Source organism: Leptodactylus fuscus, chromosome 6, assembly GCF_031893055.1.
Source record: "Leptodactylus fuscus isolate aLepFus1 chromosome 6, aLepFus1.hap2, whole genome shotgun sequence".
Classification (NCBI taxonomy): Eukaryota; Metazoa; Chordata; class Amphibia; order Anura; family Leptodactylidae; genus Leptodactylus; species Leptodactylus fuscus.
The window spans coordinates 60,644,238-60,668,904 of NC_134270.1; the positions used below are offsets into that span (position 1 = coordinate 60,644,238).

Genomic DNA, 24,667 nt, shown 5'->3' on the forward strand with positions numbered 1-24,667 from the left:
AGAAATAGTCAATATGTCCGATGTAGCTTTCAGGCACCAAACTTCATAATAAGTTTTGAGATCTTTGGACTACTGTGGACTCAAATAATAGCCAATCAGCGACAACTTTACTAACAGGTGTCATGGTTACTTCATAGAAAGGTGGTAATAGTAAAATTGTACAATATAGGGTTAACCTCCTCCTCCGTTAAACCTGCCGCATCCGTCGCAGTGGATGCCCCTATATGTAAGGAATGGGTCCCAAACTCGGAGGGAGGAGCCCCCATAAACTTAAGGCAACATTTGAACAAGGTCTCGAACTGAAATCTCGTAAAAAAGAAGCCATCACTGTGTACCAGGTACTGATCAGACCAGGGTTGGATAGCCGCAAGACGGAGTACCGTTTCCATCGGACACAAGGGGCCCTCCAAACAAGCTATGGATAACCAAGTACCTTGCCCGTACACATCGGTCTTCAAACGTCGAACCCTAACCCGAAGGACACCCGGAAAGATGACTACATCCTCCGCGTGATGGCACAACCAACTCACCTATCCAAAATGCACCAAATAATGCTAAAACAAAGGAACAACCCAATAAATCTGCCTCATACTCCAAGGAGCAAACTATCCTGGAGGCATCCATCAGATGCCGTAAGAGTAGGAAAGAAACCAGTCTATGAAAATCAACTGTCTTCGCAGCTTTTTTCCATCCCCTGAGAACGAACTGGAAGGAGAAATTCTCAGTAACATCCGGGAGGCCTAAGAGTTTTAACCCAAAGGTCACACCGGACACCCGCTTAACCCCGGTAGCCGCGGATACACCTTCTGATTTTAAATGGGAAAGAAATGCATAAGTCAACTCCCGACAACAACCCACATCCAAAACCCTCTCCGGAGAACCGAAAGACAACCACGCACACCATGCCTTACCATGAGTGGACCACGTCACCGCTGAAACCGAATTCCTCAAGAAAGGGATCAAAACGGCTGAACCATGTCCCAAAGAGAAGGAGGGCACGGGCAGCTGAATCCGCTTTAGGGTGAAAATCCCTTAACCCCCTTCCCGACATGCGCCGTAATAGTACGGCGCATGTCGGGTTTGTAACTATGGCGACCGCCCGGGAGCTTTAAGCAGTAGACAACCAGCTCTAATGCCTCCGATCGGTCCCCGGAGGCGCCATTTTTCCGGCGGCACATGGGCGCCGCCATTTTGTCGGAGATCGCCGGCTCCTGGAGCATGCTCCAGGGCCGACGTCATGTTGGCATGACAGCCGGGAGCCTTTACAAGGCTGCTAGGCTTGTCTGCAAATTCTTTCTTTTGCAGGCTGGTCTATGCAGCCTGCAAAAGAAATGATGATTTTTTGCAATGCATTAGCATTGTAATGCATTGCATTAGTGATCAGACCCCCTGGGGATCAACACCCCTAGGGGATCTAATAAATGCAAAAAAAAATTTTTAAAAAGTAAAAATATAAAAAATATAAAAAGTATTAAAAATTCAAATCACCCCCCCCCCCTTTCCCTAGAACACATATAAAAGTAGTTAAAAACTGTGAAACACATACATGTTAGGTATCCCCGTGTCTGAAATCGCCCGCTCTACAAAGCTATAAAAATATTTTTCCTGTTCGGTAAACGCCGTAGCGGGAAAAATAGTCAAAAGTGCCAAACCACCGTTTTTTCACTGTTTTGATTCTGATAAAAATTTGAATAAAAAGTGATCAAAGCAATAACATTTCCCGAAAATGGTAGAACTAATAAGTACACCCGGCCCCGCAAAAAAGGCGCCCTATGCATCCCCATACAAGACGTATAAAAAAGTTACGGCTGTCGGAATATGGCGACTTAGAAAAAAAATTTTTTAACACAGTTTTGGATTTTTTTTAAAGGGGCTCTATCAGCAAAATCATGCTGCTAGAGCCCCACATATGCGTGCATAGCCTTTAAAAAGGCTATTCAGGCACTGTAAAAGTTAAATTAAACTACCCCCCCATTTTAAAATAATAACTTAAAAAAGAATGTTCTCTACTTACGGAACGTGCACCCTGGGCGGGCATTCAGGGTGCGCCGTCTTCTTCTTCCCCGCCTCTTCTTCCTCTGACGTCTTCGGGTCCCGTCCTCCTCCGGCGCTTGCTCGCGGACACTGATAAAAAAAAATAGCCCGGGCGCATGCGCAGTAGCACGCGGCTTCTACTACGGCTACTGCGCATGCGCCCGGGCTATTTTTTTTTATCAGTGTCCGCGAGCAAGCGCCGGAGGAGGACGGGACCCGAAGACATCGGAGGAAGAAGAGGCGGGGAAGAAGATGAAGACACACCCTGAATGCCCGCCCAGGGTGCACGTTCCGTAAGTAGAGAACATTCTTTTTTAAGTTATTATTTTAAAACGGGGGGGGTAGTTTAATTTAACTTTTACAGTGCCTGAATAGCCTTTTTAAAGGCTATGCACGCATATGTGGGGCTCTATCAGCATGATTTTGCTGATAGAGCCCCTTTAAGGGGTCAAAATGTAAATAAAACCATATAAATTTGGTATCCCTGGAACTGTACCGAAACACAGAATACAGGGGACATGTCATTTTGGCTGCACAGTGAATGCCGTAAAACCAAAGCCCGTAAGAAAGTCGCAGAAATGCATTTTTTCTTCAAATCCACCCCATTCTGGATTTTTTTCCTGCTTCCCAGTAAATTAGATAGAACAATTAATGGTGGCATCATGAAGAAAATGTTAAGACCTGATATAGCTCTGGGAGCGGAGAAATAAAAAAGTTATGGGGTCTTAGCCTAAGAGTGGTGCTGCACAATGTACCTAGATGTGGCTTCAGTAAAGAGTATCACATGTTAAATGCTGCGCATGCTATATCAGCGGCGCACCTCTAATGAGGCGACATGAGGCGGCCGCTTCGTGAGGGGCGACTTTTTTTTTTTTTACTTTGAACCAGCGCAGGAGAGCTGCTTCTCTCTGCTCTGGTTCAGACGTCTGCATAGGCGGCGTCACTAGGCTGATACGCTGATACGTACTCAGACGTATAGGTATCAGCGTGGGCGGCGTCATCACGTGATGATGCTCACTGATACCTAGACGTCTGAGTACGTATCAGCGTGCGTAGGCTTCCTAGTGACGCCGCCTACGCAGACGTCAACCTGCAGGAGAAGAGGATCGGGGAGGCGGCGGGAGCAACAACAAGATCGGTAAGTATAAAACTTCTTTTTTTGTTTTATAATAGGCCGCTACCTGCTGGAGTATCTCCAGCAGGTAGCGGCCTATTTATCTATCTCCCCAGACCTGCTCACTGCCGCCCCCGCTTCCCCTTGTACTATAGGCCGCGGAGGCCGGCAGTGAGTAGGCCCAGGCAGGCCGCGATCCCACTACCGCCATTATTATACCCGGGGGTCTTTTCAGACCTACGAGTATAATAATCGGAGCCCCAGGGGAGCTGAGGGAACATAATAAACAATGTTACTTACCTCTCCGGGATCCGATGTTACTCCTAGCAGGCTTCGGGCCTATATGGTAATGCCCAGACATCACGTGGTCTGGAATATTACCATATAGGCCCAAAGCCTGCCCTAGCAGTACCATATAGGCCCGAAGCCTGTGCTAGTAGTAATAGCCTGTTACTGCTAACACCGGCTTTGGCCTGTATGGTACTGCTAGGTCAGGCTTCGGGCCTATATGGTAATATCCCAGACCACGTGATGTCTGGGCATTACCATATAGGCCCGAAGCCTGCCAGCATTAAAGAGGACCTTTCATGGGTTTGGGCACAGGCAGTTTTATATACCGCTGGAAAGCTGACAGTGCACTGAATTCAGTGCACTGTCGGCTTTCCCGATCTGTACCCCGGGTGAAGAGCTATCGGTGCCGGTACCATAACTCTTCACAGTCAGAAGGGCGTTCCTGACAGTCTGTCAGGAATGTCCTTCTTCCCAGCAGCGCCTATAGTGCTGTACAGTGTGAGCGGGGAGGAACGCTCCCTCCCCTCCTGATAGTGCTCTTCTATGGACGAGTACTGCGAGCAGAGGGAGGGGGCTCACACAGCACTATAGGCGCTGCTGGGAAGAAGGACGTTCCTGACAGACTGTCAGGAACGCCCTTCTGACTGTGAAGAGTTACGGTATCGGCACCAATAGCTCTTCACCTGGGGCACAGATCGGGAAAGCCAACAGTGCGCTGAATTCAGCGCACTGTCAGCTTTCCAGCAGTATATAGAACTGCCTGTGCCCAAACCCATGAAAGGTCCTCTTTAACATCGGGTCCCGGAGAGGTGAGTAACAGTGTTTATTATGTTCCCTCATCTCCCCTGGGGCTCCGATTATTATACTCGGGGGTCTGAAAAGACCCCTGAGTATAATAATAGTTCATGGGTGTGCAACCGTGGGGCATAATAGAGCTTGAAGGTTCCACTGTGGCCCCTGTAACCTCTATTATACCCCACAGCAGCCCCCCCTGCAACCTCTATTATGCCACTGTGGGGCATAATATAGGCTGCAGGGGCCACTGTGGGATACATACAGTCCTATGAAAAAGTTTGGGCACCCCTATTAATCTTAATCATTTTTAGTTCTAAATATTTTGGTGTTTGCAACAGCCATTTCAGTTTGATATATCTAATAACTGATGGACACAGTAATATTTCAGGATTGAAATGAGGTTTATTGTACTAACAGAAAATATGCAATATGCGCAATATGCATTAAACCAAAATTTGACCGGTGCAAAAATATGGGCACCTCAACAGAAAAGTGACATTAATATTTAGTAGATCCTCCTTTTGCAAAGATAACAGCCTCTAGTTGCTTCCTGTAGCTTTTAATCAGTTCCTGGATCCTGGATGAAGGTATTTTGGACCATTTCTTTCTACAAAACAATTCAAGTTCAGTTAAGTTTGATGGTCGCCGAACATGGACAGCCCGCTCTCAAATGATCTGAAAACAAAGATTGTTCAACATAGTTGTTCAGGGGAAGGATACAAAACGTTGTCTCAGAGATTTAACCTGTCAGTTTCCACTGTGGGGAACATAGTAAGGAAATGGAAGACCACAGGGACAGTTCTTGTTAAGCCCAGAAGTGGCAGGCCAAGAAAAATATCAGAAAGGCAGAGAAGAAGAATGGTGAGAACAGTCAAGGACAATCCACAGACCACCTCCAAAGAGCTGCAGCATCATCTTGCTGCAGATGGTGTCACTGTGCATCAGTCAGCAATACAGCGCACTTTGCACAAGGAGAAGCTGTATGGGAGAGTGATGAGAAAGAAGCCGTTTCTGCACGTACGCCACAAATAGAGTTGCCTGAGGTATGAAAAAGCACATTTGGACAAGGCAGCTTCATTTTGGAAACAAAAATTGAGTTGTTTGGTTATAAAAAAAGGCGTTATGCATGGCGTCCAAAAAGAAACAGCATTCCAAGAAAAACACATGCTACCCACTGTAAAATTTGGTGGAGGTTCCATCATGCTTTGGGGCTGTGTGGCCAATGCTGGCACCGGGAATCTTGTTAAACTTGAGGGTCGCATGGAATCCACTCAGTATCAGCAGATTCTTGAGAATAATGTTCAAGAATCAGTGACGAAGTTGAAGTTACGCCGGGGATGGATATTTCAGCAAGACAATGATCCAAAACACTGCTCCAAATCAACTCAGGCATTCATGCAGAGGAACAATTACAATGTTCTGGAATGGCCATCCCAGTCCCCAGACCTGAATATCATTGAACATCTGTGGGATGATTTGAAGCGGGCTGTCCATGCTCGGCGACCATCTAACTTAACTGAACTTGAATTGTTTGTCCAAAATACCTTCATCCAGGATCCAGGAACTGATTAAAAGCTACAGGAAGCGACTAGAGGCTGTTATCTTTGCAAAAGGAGGATCTACTAAATATTAATGTCACTTTTCTGTTGAGGTGCCCATACTTTTGCACCGGTCAAATTTTGGTTTAATTCATATTGCACATTTTCTGTTAGTACAATAAACCTCATTTCAATCCTGAAATATTACTGTGTCCATCAGTTATTAGATATATCAAACTGAAATGGCTGTTGCAAATACCAAAATATTTAGAACTAAAAATGATTAAGATTAATAGGGGTGCCCAAACTTTTTCATAGGACTGTATATATGGGTTGGGTGCATGGAGAATTGAGGAGTCAAAGATGTCTATGTTTCAAACTTTACAGAGTCAAGTCACAGCTGAAAGAAGTGGTCATGGCGGTCCAAAGGGAAGAGACTGGAAATGTGTGGAGACGTCTCCTGTGAGTATTACTGCATTGTATGTATTGTAATGTCCCCCCCCCCCTGCTGTCTTTGGGGGGGGGGGGGGGCGTCTTTCGGTCGTCCGCCTCAGGCAGCAGAGAGGCTAGGTTCACCACTGTATACAATCCACCTGTACAATAGCTGCCAGAAAATTCCTGGATTACTGGTTGTTGGCAAAATTGGTGTGTACACCCAGCCTATGTGAAACAGCAAATAATTTCAGCTAAATATAATTACTGGCTGTATGGTATTCATGTCACCCAGGGGTGAGCCTGCTCCTTTCGCCGCCCGAGGCTAACTGCAGAAAGCCGCCCCCCCCCCCCACCGGGAGGAGGGGGCGGATCGGGGGCGTGGCCGGTGGATCGGGGGCGTGGCAGAGCGAAGGGAGCGGGGCTTAGCCCCGTTCGCCGGCAGAGAGTAGGCCCGGAGACTGCCTGTGCTCTGCCTGAGCGTGCGGGGAGGCTGCTGGAGCAGCGCTGCTCCAGCGGCCTCCCCAAACCACTGCTCGGTGATAAGCCAGTCCAGGACAGCTTGTCCTGGACTGGCTTAGGTTAGCAAAAATGCCGCCCTCCCTGAGGCCCTGGCATAGTGCCGCCTGAAGCGCTCGCTTCAGGTCGCCTCATGGGAGGTGCGGCACTGATGTCACCATGTGGTTCAATACCGATACAGTACAGGGAAGTATGTCACTGAGAAGTACAGACTCCTAAATTATGCTAGCGCTCGTAACAGCGGCATTTACAAGCGCTCCCATTGAAGTGAATGGGAAGTGTTTGGCAGTCTGCCCTAACGCCGGCGTGTACGGCTGTGATACACGCCCGGCGTTACTCCGTGTGAATGCCCCCTTATGTGAATAAGGCTAAGGCCACGTGTTGCTGAAAAGCTGTGTGGGTTTTTTTTTTTGCAGATTTTGCTGTGACATTTTGAACCAAAACCAAGAGTAGAATTAAAAGAAGGGAGAAGAACTTCCTTTATATTTCCCATTACCATTCAAGCCACCCTTTGGTTAAAAAAAAAACAAACAAACTGCTTTTCTGCAATGTGTGGCCTTAAACAAAAAGTGTTTTTCAGAACATTTGTGATTATAACTGGAAAATAAGGGTAAAGAACAGGTTTGACTTTGCTGTCATGAAAAATAATTATAATCAAAGTACTGGTGCCAATGTTAGTATACAGCTGTATACAGTGTGGCCATGTTACATTCTGCTGCCATCTAGGGTCATAGTCACATAGGTAAAGCAATACACTTTTGGGTAGTCTCAGCACGCCGGATGATTTGTTTTTTTAAAAAAAAATTCCAAAATTTTATTGTGGAGACATGCTCCAAGTTAAAAATATATATATATATATATATATTGTTCTTGGAAAAGCAACAGGTGGATATGTCCTTGTGCAGATGGGACAGAGGGACGAGTAAGACGTCCCTCTGTCCCGTCTGCACAAGGACATATCCACCTGTTGCTTTTCCAAGAACAATATATATTTTTAACTTGGAGCATGTCTCCACAATAAAATTTTGGAATTTTTTTAAAAAAACCGAATCATCGGCATGCTGAGACTACTTCAATTTGCTGCTTCTATTGTGTCTGTGCCGGACATGACGTCCCGGGCATCCGGATGACTACAAGCATCTACTACTCCTGCATAAACAGTAAGAGACATTTATCATTTTTGTAATACGGGCTGAGACAATTTTTTTCTTCTTTGCATACACTTTTGGGTAGTCTTCCCTGCTGCACACATTCCAAGCGTCCCAAATTTCGGGTCCTGTCCTGCTGTCCTGATCGGCAGAAACTATGCTCCACTTTCAGCTCATCTGTGTTCTCTTCGGATGCAGATGGGTTAAATACAATGGTGAACCAGAAGCCATGTACAAATAGCTCCTACTTCACCATTGTGTGTGAATCACATCCCTGTCTGCCCCATTCCTGGGAGCTGAAGGCGCATGATGACGTCACTCACATCACACCTGCAGCTCCCTGAACAGTTCAGGAGAACAGACCTCTACAGAGCAGCAGGGGAGTGAGGAGAGGTGAGTATCAGTGTTTTTATTATGTTAAATTGTGTGGGAACAGATGGAGGGGGCACATTTAAACTGAGGGCAGATGAAAGGGGGCATTAAACAGGGGGGAAGATGGAGGGGAGACATTAAACTGAGATCAGATGAATGGTGACATTAAAATGGGGGCAGCTGGAGGTAGATATTAAACTGGGGGCAAGTTGGAATGGGACATTAATCCATGGGAGTTGCTGGAGGGGGACATATCTGCCTCTATGTTGCAGGGATACAGACTTCGTCCCAGTGTAGAAGCTAGGGTCCCACCCCGTATCAATAGGCAAAAGAAGAGCTTCACACAGATGTATGTGCCAACCAATGAAACATATTTATTGGTAGAGCTTAGTGGAGCAAACGTTTTCGGTCTGAATGGACCTTCCTCAGGCTCTACATAAAAAATGATATAACAAAAAAGTGATACAATAATAAGATCCCAGACGATTACAATATATACAACAAAAATAACAAGCATATCTCCAAATCAAATATACAATATTTACAAAGAACCATGTTATAACCAGAATGTAGGTGTTATCTGTGAGAATATCCTGGAAATGTATGCAGACATCGAGTCAAGGTGAGTAACATGTCATATAGTAACATCATAGCATATAATAAATAACATCAAAGTTCATCCCTGACCGCACTACTAACATGTTCTGAATAACACTTTACCAGTAAGGTGCAACACAGGACAAAGTAGCATACATATAGAAGAGGATACTGAATATAAAGTATCAAATATCACAATACCTGTAAGATGTAGTAAAAAGCCGCAGGTAGCTATGGTCTGGAGGTAAGTAGGGCCAATTACCTAAGAATATCATGTGGTTCAAATTAGACCCAAATAGAATTCAAGGAGACAACATAAGACCATAGCACCAAAATGCTCATTTCTAGGGGGTCCTTACCTCTGCCGACACCAATCCGAGGCCCGCTCTCTCCGTGGAGAAAAATGAATACACAAATGAAATATAGTGCACGCACAGAAACCAGGCTGTCAGCCACAAGAAAGCGTGTCTGTTCTGTGCCTCTCAAGTCTTCAAATAGTGCGCCGGACCACACGTCACTGGTCCGGTGTGCGCATGCGCACAATCACCCGTATGGGTGTAGTGCCTGTGCGCATGCACGGGTACGCGTATTGCGTAAGAAGCACTGTACGGAGTAAGGGAAAAGGATACGAACGGCACATGTGTGCGCTGTGTTCGTGCGCGATATGGATAGCAGCAATAGTAACAATAGATAAGGTAAAGCGTCCCAATGACCAAGGTGCATGACAAGTCAGTAAGTAAGTCCTGAATGTAATGACACAAAGAAAGACCTGGGAATCAGCCTTTGGCTAAATAAAGTAGAGAGAAGAATCGAAGCAGAAAGGAGACCAGACACTAGAATAGAACATGATAAGAGCAAAAAGAAAAACGGAATTAAGAATAGAGATTGCAATAAGATAAAAACCACGTGAGAAAGATAAGGAAAAAGAAGTATAGGAAAGGAAAACAGTGTCAAAAAAAATATATAGGGTAAAAAATTAATAGGAAATGAAAATTGAAAAATATATAAAAAAAAAAAAAATAATAATAATAATATAAAAAAAGATGTAAAGTAGAAAAAATAAAAATAAAAAATAAAATAAAAAATATGAAAAAATGAAAAAAATAAGAAAAAATGAAAAAAGTATACTGAAATTGGCAAGGATACTGAGGTGGGCGGGCCCGGTGGAGTCAGTCAGATGGTGGCCTAGCGAGTCTGCGAAATGAAAAATATACAGGTACATAAGGTAATAATTATGACATGACAGGAAAATGTAAAACTTAGTTGAATGCCAAACAGATAGAAACACTTGGCTCACAAATATGCCTGAATCTCGTAATCCCTATTAAGACCACGTGGCTCCATGGTCTGCAGTTTATGAATCCAGAATGCCTCCCTCTTTTTGAGGAGGGAAATTCTGTTACCGCCTCTTCGTGGATTCTCCACATGCTCAAGAACTTGAAATCTGAGCTGGGAGACACTGTGCCCTGCCTGAATGAAATGTGATGGGATAGGTAAAAGTAAATTACGACAGCGGATGTTAGATTTGTGTTGTTTGATGCGGTCTCGCACACGTTGGGTGGTCTCCCCAAGGTATGCGAGACCGCACGGACATTTAATAAGATAAACAACGAAGTTTGAATTGCAAGTGAAAAAGTCACGAATGGGGAAAGTCTGACCTGTATGTGGATGGTAAATTTTATCGCCTTTCAATATGTTAGAACATTGATGACAGCTAAGGCATGCAAAAGACCCGTTCCGTGGGCTGCTTAAAAAAGTTTGGCAGGGTTTTTTGATGTCCGATCCAAGGTCAGCTCTCACCAACCTGTCCCTTAAATTTTTGGGTTGTTTGAAGCAGGCTCGAAAGGTGTTTTGGAATTCTGGGATCTCAGGATATGCTCTAGTCAGCATGGGCCAGTGTCTCCTTATTATATTATGTATTTTGTAACTGAAAGGGTGGTAGGAATGTACAAATGTGATCCTTCTGTCCTCCCGATATGGACTGGATGAAGTTGAACGAATGGGGGCATCGTGTCTTGCCTCCTTCAGAGCTTCCTGTAAGATTTTTTTAGGATAACCCCGAGTTGAAAATTTTTCCTCCATTTCTCTATACCTGACTTCCCTTGTCTCAGCTTCCTGAACAATTCTTTTAACCCGAAGGAATTGGGATTTCGGGAGTGAGCCTTTTGTGGGTTTTGGGTGGCAACTAGAGAAATGTAAAATGCTATTGTGATCAGTCTCTTTGGTGTAAATGTCAGATTTTAATGTGCCTACATCCGATTTGGTAATGAGTGTATCAAGGAAGCTGATCTTGTTTGAATCATAATGGCGTGTAAATTGTAGCTCGGGCCAAATGTTATTGAGATAATGAACAAACTCCAAAAGGGTTTTCTTGTGGCTGACAGCCTGGTTTCTGTGCGCGCACTATATTTCATTTGTGTATTCATTTTTCTCCACGGAGAGAGCGGGCCTCGGATTGGTGTCGGCAGAGGTAAGGACCCCCTAGAAACGAGCATTTTGGTGCTATGGTCTTATGTTGTCTCCTTGAATTCTATTTGGGTCTAATTTGAACCACATGATATTCTTAGGTAATTGGCCCTACTTACCTCCAGACTATAGCTACCTGCGACTTTTTACTACATCTTACAGGTATTGTGATATTTGATACTTTATATTCAGTATCCTCTTCTATATGTATGCTACTTTGTCCCGTGTTGCACCTTACTGGTAAAGTGTTATTCAGAACATGTTAGTAGTGCGGTCAGGGATGAACTTTGATGTTATTTATTATATGCTATGATGTTACTATATGACATGTTACTCACCTTGACTCGATGTCTGCATACATTTCCAGGATATTCTCACAGATAACACCTACATTCTGGTTATAACATGGTTCTTTGTAAATATTGTATATTTGATTTGGAGATATGCTTGTTATTTTTGTTGTATATATTGTAATCGTCTGGGATCTTATTATTGTATTACTTTTTGTTATATCATTTTTTATGTAGAGCCTGAGGAAGGTCCATTCAGACCGAAAACGTTTGCTCCACTAAGCTCTACCAATAAATACGTTTAATTGGTTGGCACATACATCTGTGTGAAGCTCTTCTTTTGCCTATATCTGCCTCTAGTTTCCCCAGTTTAATGTCCCCCCCTTCAGCTACCCACACGGTTTAATGTCCCCATCCAACTGCCCCAGTTTAATATCCTCCTCTAGTTTCCCCCAGTTTAAACTGGGGCACCAAGAGAAGAACTTCATACTGTGGGGCAATTGAAGGGAACATTACAGTGTGGGGGCATATAATGTTAGGGTGACTGTAGGACCATTATACTGTGTGGAGGCACAAGGAAAAAGGGATGAGAAAGGGTGGAATCAAAGTAGAAGTGTGTAGAGCTAACTTTGCCGCAACGTGCATAGCGCGCCACACATACTGTCCCTCTTTATATTCTTTAAAAGTTGGAAGGTATGCTGCTGTGCAAAAAGTGGTAAAACTAGAGAATATGGCCCTGATGGGATGTTATAACATGATTCACTCTTCGTTTCAGATGTTTCATTTAGATTTGCATCCTATTATGGCGATCACATGGTTTTGCAGCAGAGGCCGGCCCGGGCAGTTGTTTGGGGATTTGGAGAAGTGGGGGCCATAGTGACAGTGACACTTCTGCGAGGAATGGATACCATCTCGAACATGACAGTAAATGTGACAGGTAAAGATATGAGAATGCTAGATCTGGCAACTTTAGGTCTGGGCTACTTGCCAACTTTTAAAGTGGTTATTCAGGGTGGTAAAGGACGTCTCGAAGAGGAGGGCATAACTGAGCACAAGCTATGGAGGGGCGTTTGATAAGGTATGACGCGTGGGGGTGCTCGCTGGCCCTGGGGAATGCCCAGGGTGCTCGGTGAGCCACATTTACATATACTATTTACCCGTTTTTACTTAAAACTGGGGGGTCTTTGGCAGAACTGGAGACAGCACCTGAATAGCCTTTTTAAAGGCTATCCAGCAGTGGTGTAACTACCGCCGTAGCAGCAGAGGCAGCTGCCACAGGGCCCGGGACATTAGGGGCCCGGTGAGAGCCGCTACCACTGCTATCATTATACTCGGGGGTCTTTTCGGACCCCCGAGTATAATGATCAGCGGCCCGGGAGAGTTAAGAAACATAAAAAACACTGTTACTTACCTCTCCACGATCCGGGCAGGCTTCGGCCTAGTCGTCTGATGTCTCATGACCCCAGCCTGCGTCCTGGGTCATGTGACGTCTGACATGGTTGAAGATGGACTGCTTAGGAGGCCGACAGCGTAGGAGCTGGGAGATAGGTGAGTAACACAAGGTTTTTTTTATGGTTTTCTCCCCCTGGGTCTCCGATTATTATACTCTGGGGTCTGACCCCAGAGTATAATAATTGTTTATAGGTGTCCACAGTGGGACATAATACTGTGTGCAGGGGCCACTATGGGGTACAATACTGTGTGCAGGGGCCACTATGGGGGATAATACTGTGTGCAGGGGCCACTATGGGGTATAATACTGTGTGCAGGAGCCACTATGGGGTATAATACTGTGTGCAGGGGCCACTATGGGGTATAATACTGTGTGCAGGGGCCACTATGGGGCATCATAGAGCATGCAGGAATGCGTAGGTCATCGGTGTCGGTCGGGGGGGGCCCCATGTCAAAAGTTCGCCACGGGGCCCCGCCATTCCTAGTTACACCACTGCTATCCAGCCATATGTTTATCTCAAAATGACTTTTCTAAATGATTGATAGAATCTCTTACAACAAAAGAAAAGCATATCCTGGACAAGCCCTTAAATTTTAGCTGTAAATGATATACATTACTGAAGTAGTGCAAGTGTTCTGAAATTCATCAAGACTGGCATATTTTAGACCAGTGTTCGTGCTCCTTGTATCAGTGCGGAGAGTCTATCATTGTTTTTTTTTTCTATTTTTAACTAATGCCAACATTATATAGCCTTTAGAAAGGCTATTCTCGACATACCCGTTTCACAAAAAAAAAAACCCTGTTTTTGGTATATGCAATTCAATCTTCTTTAAGCATGGGGGCGTTACCCCTGTGCTCCAAGCATACCTTCATCATCACCAACGTTCCTCACCGCCCCTTCTTCCACAGTGAATACCTCCTCCTTCTCCTCTTCACTGCTTGTCATCAGCAGTCTTTCTCATCAGCGTGAATAAAATCTGGCGCATGCGCTGTATGTTGAGATTTCATTTGCACCGACGAGAGACTGCTAATAACGGCAGTGAAGAGAAGGTGGTGTCCACAGGAATGGGACATGAGGAATGGACATTAGAGATGACACGAGTGTGCTCGGAGCACAGGGGAAACGTTCCCTGTGCTCTGAGAAGATTGAATTACACATACCATACCATTGATAGGAGGGGGGTCAGTCCCTGTTACCCCCACCTATCAGAGCGCATACTATACTTTTGCTCTCTGTCACATACAGGTATAATGTAATTCCCCCCTGAGCTTTACTAGAGGGGTATTCTTATGTTATACCCTCTGAGCATAACCAGTAAGTTTATTGGTGCTGTGACCCAGACGTTTACCATTGTCCAGGTCACATATAGGTATGGGGGGGTTGGATGCTTTTTTAATGTTGCAATTTAGATTTGATTTGTCCATTTCAAAACTGTGAAAATTGCTCTGGCTACTGGAGGTGCAAAATGTCCAGAGACCCTTGGCAGTGAAAAGGTTAAAACCCATTCATTTGAAAGTTTTTTAAAAGGTGATTGCCCATGAGCGTTTTCAGCCTCTCCGCCTGAAAACCAGTTTTTTTTCAGCAGACACAAAGTCCTACATGCAGAATTTTGTGTCCGCTGAAAAAAAAATAGTTTCCAGGCGGAGAGGCTGAAAACGCTCAAGGGCGGTCACCTTTTAAAAACCATTCAAATGAATGGGTTTCAAAGCCGACCACTCGCAAGCCATCTGCTGTCTGGTTTCCCCGGGGTTTACAGCGGATACCCCGGGGCAGTATGAATGCCGCCTTATTCATATGAGGTTGCTTACCAAGCAACAGTTTTTGCTACAGTGTAGCAGTGTAATTAAGAGTCAGAGTACAGGTGCTAATGTTACTGTATAGCTGACACCCCGCTGCAGTGCCAGGGCTATATCTCAGATTAGATCCCTTAGATCCCTTATATTAGCAACCAGGAGGTGCTGATATACTGTCATGGGAGTCCTCAACTAGCTCTGTCAGAGGGAATATAAAGTTACAGTCCTATGAAAAAGTTTGGGCACCCCTATTAATCTTAATCATTTGTAGTTCTAAATATTTTGGTGTTTGCAGCAGCCATTTCAGTTTGATATATCTAATAACTGATGGACACAGTAATATTTCAGGATTGAAATGAGGTTTATTGTACTAAGACTGAACTACTACTGTTTCCACCATCTAACAGATCTGTCCCTGATATATCCATTGCAGTCTCAGGCCTTACTATAACTCCTAGGCAGCATGCCCGCTGCCTTGGGTTCATATTTGACGCAGACCTTTCCTTCACCCCTCATATTGAATCACTTGCACGTTCATGTCACCTCCACCTCAAAAACATCTCCAGAATACGCCCTTTCCTTGCCAGAGATACACTAAAGACACTTATTGTCTCTCTGATTCATTCTCGCCTTGACTACTGTAATTCCTTACTAATCGGTCTTCCCCTCACTAAACTCTCTCCTCTACAATCTATTCTGAATGCAGCAGCCAGGCTCATCTATCAGGCTAGACGCTACAGCGATGCCTCCGGTCTGTGCCTGTCACTACATTGGCTGCCTATTCATTATAGAATAAAATATAAAGTTATTACTCTCATCCACAAGGCTCTCCATAATGCCGCACCTCCCTACATTTCTTCCCTCATCTCTGTCTACCGCCCAACCCGTGCTCTCCGCTCACTCAATGACCTAACACTTACATCCTCTATTATCAGAACCTCCCATGCTCGTATACAAGACTTCTCCCGAGCTGCACCACTTCTCTGGAATGCTCTACCCCGGACAATAAGATTAACTCCCAACTTCTACAGTTTCAAACGCAAACTAAAGACGCATCTTTTCAGACAAGCCTATCACAATTCCTAATGCACAAAATTGTCTGAACACTGTATAAGTAATGCCGCCCCTGCTACCTCTTGTGTCACCCCCTCTACCTCATAGATTGTAAGCTCTTTTGAGCAGGGCCCTCAGTCCCATTGTGTGAAATGACGTTCTTTGTTATGTATGTCTGTATCTGAACCCTATAAATTGTACAGCGCTGCGGAATATGTTGGCGCTATATAAATAAAATGTATTATTATTAGAGATGAGCGAACAGTGTTCTATCGAACACATGTTCGATCGGATATCAGGGTGTTCGCCATGTTCGAATCGAATCGAACACCGCGTGGTAAAGTGCGCCAAAATTCGATTCCCCTCCCACCTTCCCTGGAGCCTTTTTTGCACCAATAACAGCGCAGGGGAGGTGGGACAGGAACTACGACACCGGGGGCATTGAAAAAAATTGGAAAAAGTCATTGGCTGCCGAAATCAGGTGACCTCCATTTTAGACGAATAGTGGATTTCAAATCCGGGTCATATGAGAATGTGAACTTTGTGACTATGAGACAGGGATAGCTGTACAGGCAGGGATAGCTAGGGATAACCTTTATTTAGGGGGGAATGTTATTAAAAATAACTTTTTGGGGCTCTATCGGGTGTGTAATTATGATTTTTGTGAGATAAACTTTTTCCCATAGGGATGCATTGGCCAGCGCTGATTGGCCGAATTCCGTACTCTGGCCAATCAGTGCTGGCCAATGCATTCTATTAGCTTGATGAAGCAGAGTGTGCACAAAGGTTCAAGCGCACCCTCGGCTCTGATGTAGCAGAGCCGAGGCTGCACAAGGGTTCAAGCGCACCCTCGGCTCTGATGTAGGAGAGCCGAGGGTGCACTTGAACCCTTGTGCACCCTCGGCCCTGCTACATCAGAGCCGAGGGTGCGCTTGAACCCTTGTGCACACTCTGCTTCATCAAGCTAATAGAATGCATTGGCCAGCGCTGATTGGCCAGAGTACGGAATTCGGCCAATCAGCGCTGGCTCTGCTGGAGGAGGCGGAGTCTAAGATCGCTCCACACCAGTCTCCATTCAGGTCCGACCTTAGACTCCGCCTCCTCCAGCAGAGCCAGCGCTGATTGGCCGAATTCCGTACTCTGGCCAATCAGCACTGGCTAATGCATTGTATTGGCGTGATGAAGCAGTGATGAATGTGTGTGCTTAGCACACACATTCAGCTCTACTTCATCGGGCTAATAGAATGCATTGGCCAACGCTGATTGGCCAGAGTACGGAATTCGGCCAATCAGCGCTGGCTCTGCTGGAGGAGGCGGAGTCTAAGATCGCTCCACACCAGTCTCCATTCAGGTCCGACCTTAGACTCCGCCTCCTCCAGCAGAGCCAGCGCTGATTGGCCGAATTCCGTACTCTGGCCAATCAGCACTGGCTAATGCATTGTATTGGCGTGATGAAGCAGTGCTGAATGTGTGTGCTTAGCACACACATTCAGCTCTACTTCATCGGGCTAATAGAATGCATTGGCCAATCAGCGCTGGCCAATGCATTCTATTAGCGTGAACTGAGTTTGCACAGGGGTTCTAGTGCACCCTTGGCTCTGCTACATCAGATTGCTACATCTGATGTAGCAGTGCCGAGTGTGCATCAGATGTGTAGTTGAGCAAAACTGACTCAGCACTGCTAAGTCTCTGCATTCGCATAGGAATGCATTGGCCAGCCTTCGGCCAATCAGCGCTGGCTCTGCCGGAGGAGGCGGAGTCTAAGGTCGGACCTGAATGGAGACTGGTGTGGAGCGATCTTAGACTCCGCCTCCTCCAGCAGAGCCAGCGCTGATTGGTCGAGTTCCGTACTCTGGCCAATCAGCACTGGCCAATGCATTTCTATGGGGAAAAGTTAGCTTGCGAAAATCGCAAACTGACAGGGATTTCCATGAAATAAAGTGACTTTTATGCCCCCAGACATGCTTCCCCTGCTGTCCCAGTGTCATTCCAGGGTGTTGGCATCATTTCCTGGGGTGTCATAGTGGACTTGGTGACCCTCCAGACACGAATTTGGGTTTCCCCCTTAACGAGTTTATGTTCCCCATAGACTATAATGGGGTTCGAAACCCATTCGAACACTCGAACAGTGAGCGGCTGTTCGAATCGAATTTCGAACCTCGAACATTTTAGTATTCGCTCATCTCTAATTATTATTATTATTATTACTAACAGAAAATGTACAATATGCATTTAACCAAAATTTGACCGGTGCAAAAGTATGGGCACCTCAACAGAAAAGTGACAATAACATGTAGTAGATTCTCCTTTTGCAAAGATAACAGCCTCTAGTCGCTTCCTGTAGCTTTTAATCAGTTCCTGGATCCTGGATGAAGGTGTTTTGGACCATTCCTCTTTACAAAACAATTCAAGTTCAGTTAAGTTTGATGGTCCCTGAGCATGGACAGCCCGCTCTCATATGATCTGAAAACAAAGATTGTTCAACATAGTTGTTCAGGGGAAGGATACAAAAAGTTGTCTCAGAGATTTAACCTGTCAGTTTCCACTGTGAGGAACATAGTAAGGTAATGGAAGACCACAGGGACAGTACTTGTTAAGCCCAGAAGTGGCAGGCCAAGAAAAATATCAGAAGGGCAGAGAAGAAGAATGGTGAGAACAGTCAAGGACAATCCACAGACCACCTCCAAAGAGCTGCAGCATCATCTTACTGCAGATGGTGTCACTGTGCATCGGTCAACAATACAGCACACTTTGCACAAGGAGAAGCTGTATGGGAGAGTGATGAGAAAGAAGCCGTTTCTGCAAACACACCACAAACAGAGTTGCCTGAGGTATGCAAAAGCACATTTGGACAAGCCAACTTCATTTTGGAAGAAGGTCCTGTGGACTGGTGAAACAAAGATTGAGTTGTTTGGTCATACAAAAAGGCGTTATGCATGGCGTCCAAAAAAACCAGCATTCCAAGAAAAACACTTGCTACCCACTGTAAAATTTGGTGGAGGTTCCATCATGCTTTGGGGCTGTGTGGCCAATGCCGGCACCGGGAATCTTGTTAAAGTTGAGGGTCGCATGGATTCCACTTAGTATCAGCAGATTCTTGAGAATAATGTTCAAGAATCAGTGACGAAGTTGAAGTTACGCCGGGGATGGATATTTCAGCAAGGCAATGATCCAAAACACCGCTCCAAATCGACTCAGGCATTCATGCAGAGGAACAATTACAATGTTCTGGAATGGCCATCCCAGTCCCCAGACATTGAACATCTGTGGGATGATTTGAAGCGGGCTGTCCATGCTCGGCGACCATCAAACTTAACTGAACTTGAATTGTTTTGTAAAGAGGAATGGTCCAAAATACCTTCATCCAGGATCCAGGAGCTGCTTAAAAGCTACAGGAAGCAACTACAGGTTGTTATCTTTGCAAAAGGAGGATCTACTAAATATTAATGTCACTTTTCTGTTGAGGTGCCCATACTTTTGCACCGGTCAAATTTTGGTTTAATGCATATTGCACATTTTCTGTTAGTACAATAAACCTCATTTCAATCCTGAAATATTACTGTGTCCATCAGTTATTAGATATATCAAACTGACATGACTGCTGCAAACACCAAAATATTTAGAACTAGAAATGATTAAGATTAATAGGGGTGCCCAAACTTTTTCATAGGACTGTAAATTATGACTTTTTAGGTTTCATGCACACAACTGTTAAAAACAGATCAGTAGAATGGGTTGAAATTTTTTCTATCTCCCAAGGTTCCTCAGCAATCAATACAGTTAGATTTGGTGCCTGATATGATACTTATACTTTGTTTTGTTTTAATGTATTTTGTGAGCCCCGTATAGGAATTACAATGTACTTTTTTTTTTCCTTTACGGCCGGGTTCACACAGAGTATTGTGGCTCGTCATTTGGTACGTACACGCCACGGGATCTTTTATGGGCCGTATACGCTCCCATTGTTTTCAATGGGAGCCGGTACCGCATACGCGGCGCTATTTTGCGTCTGCCGCAAAATCACGGCCGCAAAATAGCGCCGCGTATACGGTACCGGCTCCCATTGAAAACAATGGGAGCGTATACGGCCCATAAAAGATCCCATGGCGTGTACATACAAAATGACAAGCCACAATACTCCATGTGAACCCGGCCTTAGTATGTCTTTGTAGAATGGGAGGAAATCCACGCACATATGGGGAGAATATACAAGCTCCTTGCAGATGTTGTTCCTGGCAGGATTTGAGCTCAGGACTCCAGCGCTGGAAGGTTGCAGTGCTAACCACTGAGCCACCGTGTTGCCCCACTACACGTTGTACTGTCAAGTGTGCTAAAGCAGAGTTGGGGGTGTAAGTCAGAGCGCCAGTCAGCGGTGTCATAATAAAAAATGAAAATTGAAAATAACAATCAAAAATTATTAGAAAACATGTTTAAAATGAAAATGTGATTTTTAACAAGGGGTAAATTTCTGGAGACACTTTTCCTTCAAGGGGTTAATATTCTGCCTGTCATTTTGCCATCAGGTGATGTCGGTGTCTGGAAGGTAGTGCTGGACCCTATGGATTATGGTGGACCTTATCACTTGATTGCCCAACAAACTTTAATGCAAGAAATTACGAGTGTCCACCTGGATGACGTCCTTTTTGGTGATGTCTGGTTCTGTGGAGGACAGAGTAATATGAGGATGACTGTATCTCAGGTAGATGGATCCTAAAACAGATGTCTGGTCCTTGCATGTCAGCTCTTTACACTAACATCTTCACTTCTGATTTTTCAGATTTTTAATGCCAGTCAAGAGCTGGCAGTAGCTGCTCAATACCCATATGTCCGACTGTTCACTGCCTCCCTGGAGTACTCTGATACAGAGTTGCTGGACCTCGCCAAGGTGGCCCTGCCGTGGTCAGTCCCAACATCCAGTAAGTACCTTCTCATTCAACTACAAATGCCATGTTAGTGTTAGTAGAGCTGGATTCTTTGTTTTTCTTTTTGTTTGTTTTTTTGTTTTAAATGTAATCCAAGGATAAGTCTCATTTGTGAATTAAACTCACCAGCAGCACAAATCTTTCTTATGTTATGTCTATGTCCGGACTACACACAACTGTAACAAAATTCATTGTAATTTGTTTATTTTTTTTACAGAAAACCTTGGCCAAGGTGATTTCACATACTTTTCTGCAGTCTGCTGGATCTTTGGACGACACTTGGCTCAAAAGTTAAAGTATCCAATAGGGCTGGTGGAATCAACGAGGGGAGGGTCTTCAGTCGAAGCTTGGTCATCAAAAACTGCACTGTCCAAATGTGGACTTTCTGACACCCCTTCGAAGACGAAGCTAAGGTGACTCAAGTGTATAATACAGATTCACATGAAATTTTAAAAATTCATCAACTTCATTATTTGTTGTGTAACTTTTCCCTCTATGTGATGGTTTCAATTTTAGTGCAAGGAAAAATTGTCACTGGGTCCGTACTTAAACACTTTTTATCTATCTCCTTACAGAAATTATGCATATTTAGATATAAATACAGGTCCACGTGACTACTCCGTGTTGTGGAATGCCATGATCCACCCTTTCCTGAACATGACGATAAAGGGCGCCATATGGTATCAAGGTACAATATAGCGACTGTGCGCCTCTCCAGTTCATCTTAAACACAGTGCTCTATATCCTAACCTACTTGGCACATCTGTTACGTGCCATGTTGCATACTCTCTTCTATATCTGATGGAGAACACATAGCTGTCAGCTCTCATAGATTTCCACCCAATTGCTCCATCTGTTAGATGCTGCACACCACTCTGCTACATCTGATGGATGCTCAACACTAATACACCTGTATATTCTAACGCGAGTGTCCTCTTGTATTCAGGTGAGTCAAATACCTTCATGAACCTCGACCTCTATAATTGCACATTCCCAGCTCTTATCCAGGATTGGAGACGCTCCTTCCATGAGGGGTCTCGGGGACAAACAGATCCCAACTTCCCCTTTGGATTTGTCCAGGTAGCAACCTTTAACAGTTTGAAATGAAAGGGCAGGTGTGCACTGGTGATAAGCTTCACATTCTGGTTCTCTTGTCCAGCTCAGCACACACATGAAAACCAGTCAAGACAATTATCCAGTAATCAGATGGCATCAAACAGCAGACTATGGTTACGTCCCAAACCCTAAGATGCCAAATACATTCATGGCTGTGGCAATGGACCTGGGAGATGAGACGTCTCCATATGCAAGGTAAACCCCAGAGGACATGATTATTTGTAATATAGTACGAATATGATATTGTCCTGTACCCCATTTGTTGTTGTTATGTCATTGATTTGTCCTCTAAGTCTCTCTGTTGTATATGCCAGGTGTTACTATAACCCCAGTGTGACATTCCCCTGAACTCCAGAGCAATGATGTATTGTTAATGTTCTGTTGAGCTCTGTATAATTCTGTATATGTGATTTGCTATACATGATGACTATATGTTGGGTCTCTTCTCTCAGTGTCCACCCACGAGATAAGCAGACTGTGGCATACAGACTGTACTTGGGGGCACAAGCCATTGCATACGGTGATCGACATGTCCATTACCAGGGTCCATTTCCAGACAGTATTGATGTTGATTTCACCTATTCATACATGAACATAACCTACAACCAGGAGCTGATCATCACTCATACTTTTGACAACATATTTGAGGTAACTAAGAGAGGGCAGGGAAACTGAACTATCTGACGTGTGGGTCAGGCTTGGATGTTGATATCAGAAGATACTATGAGTGATATTCACCAACCAGTTGTTTATGGAGGGGACTGACCTGACAAATAATGGATTTATCAATTTGTGTTTACAGGTATTTTGCAGTGGTGACATGAATGGAGAAGGACAATACACCTGGATCCCAGCTCCAGCAGAATTACAGTCCTCTAAAGTGGTCACAGTCTCATTTAAAGGATGTAGTCACATCTCTGCAGTCCGCTATGCCTGGTCTGAGTGGCCCTGTAAATACAAGGAGTGTCCAATATACAGTGCCAACCAGAGACTGCCAGCGCCGCTTTTCATCAAATACTGGAAATAACAATATAACTGCTGGAAACAATGGGTGGACACAATGACATATATGCAAATTGACTGTTTAACAGGCAGCCATAGATATCCTATCACTTACACCACTATTATGGTATTCCACAACTACAATAAAATTACATTCCACAAGCACATCCTTCTGGGTGACATCACGTGCCCCTTGTGTTAAAGTGTCATGATGTTGGCTGTGATGTCATTCGTGAGGCCAGAAGAGGACATTGTGGGACCTATGAGAAGTGAGACAAGCTGAGTACAACTGTTTATTATGTGGAAGCATCTCCCCTGGGCTTCTACTTACTATATTCTGGGGTCTGAAGAGACGTCAGAGTACAATAATAGCACATATGGTTCGTGCCAAACAAGCTTGGCCAGAAACAGAGTGAGTGGATAAACCTCACTAATATTTGTGGAAACGAATCTCTGCCTGTCTGTGACTATCCTCACCGATTGTTGTTGTTTTTTTTTTAACCACCAAGCTGTAGGGTAAATTATAGTTGAATACTATGTAACCATCCCTACAGTTAGTCCTATTCCAAAAGCTCCACTGTCTACTGGTACTAAAGGCACTAACTACGAGGCCCAGTAACTCCTAATCGATAGACATACAGCCCAGATAGCCTTTGGCTGTTGTCCAGTGACAGCGCTCCCCCACACCCCTCAGTCCCAGATATAGAGACTCTAGCGTGCCGATATCCAACACTTGTGGCCACTACATTAACCACTGATATTTAGTGTGACTCAGGTTCACTAAGAAGAGGCTCATACCCCCACAATAAAAAGCTTGACAAGTTTCACCTGCCTAATTTACAGGCTCAACATGAGCAGATATGGTTCCTTACTCATTCTAACTACCTAAACATCGCAGTGCAGTAACAACTGCAGTTCCTGGGACACTAGTGGTGTGCCCCAGTACTTCAGAATGACTGACACCGAGTCTGGGAACCAGTGGCTATATATATCCGCCAGCACCAATGAGACCACGCCTCCTATTGCTGATGCAGCCGTCCAACGGCCAATCCTACCCCACCGTAGGACCAGCCCATCAGCCTCCCCTGGGGCGTTTCTCTGTCAGCATTCCTGTCACATGACCTGTATCGTCACGTCATCGCCGTAGTTAACAGTGTTAACCAAGCAGCGCATACAAGCTCCAAAGCGTAAGTATTTCCTCCTGTATCTATTAGAGTCCGTGCATTACTTCGATCACATTTACTCCTGACCAGTGATGAACCTAGCTTTCCTGCTGCCTGAGGCAGATGATCAAAAGACACCCCTCCCCGACTGAATACCGGGGGGAAGGGGGTTTCATCTTTTCGTCCGCCTCAGACAGCGGGGGGGTTGGGGGGATAGTGATAACATTACAGTGAATACAATGCAGTAATATGTTGTGCAGTAATACTTACAGGAGAACGTCTTTCCACATTTCCCGTCACTTCCCTTTGGACCGCCCTGTGGCTCCTCTTCCTTTGGGACATATATACAGGGCCGGTTTTAGACAAAGTGGGGCCCTAGGCAAAATTAAAATGTTTAAATATTTTACCTACTACATAATCATATTGTTAAATTGATGTACTTGCACTGCCTATCACTGCTGATTACTAAAGTGATGAGCTATCAGTGCCGGTGCCGTAGCTCTTCACTGTCAGAATGGCATTTCTGATAGTCAGTCAGGAACATCCTTCCTCACAGTAGTGTCTATAG

At 44.7% G+C, this 24,667-nt stretch overlaps 1 protein-coding gene across 1 annotated transcript; it reads left to right on the forward strand.

The window, feature by feature from the left end:
• The first annotated feature begins 6,117 nt into the window (after positions 1-6,117).
• LOC142210716 (sialate O-acetylesterase-like) lies at positions 6,118-22,961 on the forward strand. Its single transcript, XM_075280082.1, has 10 exons — positions 6,118-6,234; positions 12,372-12,533; positions 20,420-20,595; positions 20,674-20,812; positions 21,036-21,231; positions 21,394-21,506; positions 21,765-21,898; positions 21,978-22,129; positions 22,387-22,582; positions 22,737-22,961. The coding sequence occupies exons 1-10, from the start codon at positions 6,216-6,218 to the stop codon at positions 22,959-22,961; spliced, it is 1,512 nt and encodes a 503-aa protein (XP_075136183.1). The 5' UTR covers positions 6,118-6,215.
• The last annotated feature ends 1,706 nt before the right edge of the window (positions 22,962-24,667 follow it).

What these genes read in the sequence shown, in the direction of transcription:
- LOC142210716 (XM_075280082.1), top strand. An exon ending in CCTTCGAAGACGAAGCTAAG is followed by an intron (nt 21,232 to 21,393) that starts GTGACTCAAGTG and finishes ATCTCCTTACAG; the next exon opens with AAATTATGCATATTTAGATA. An exon ending in GGGCGCCATATGGTATCAAG is followed by an intron (nt 21,507 to 21,764) that starts GTACAATATAGC and finishes TCTTGTATTCAG; the next exon opens with GTGAGTCAAATACCTTCATG.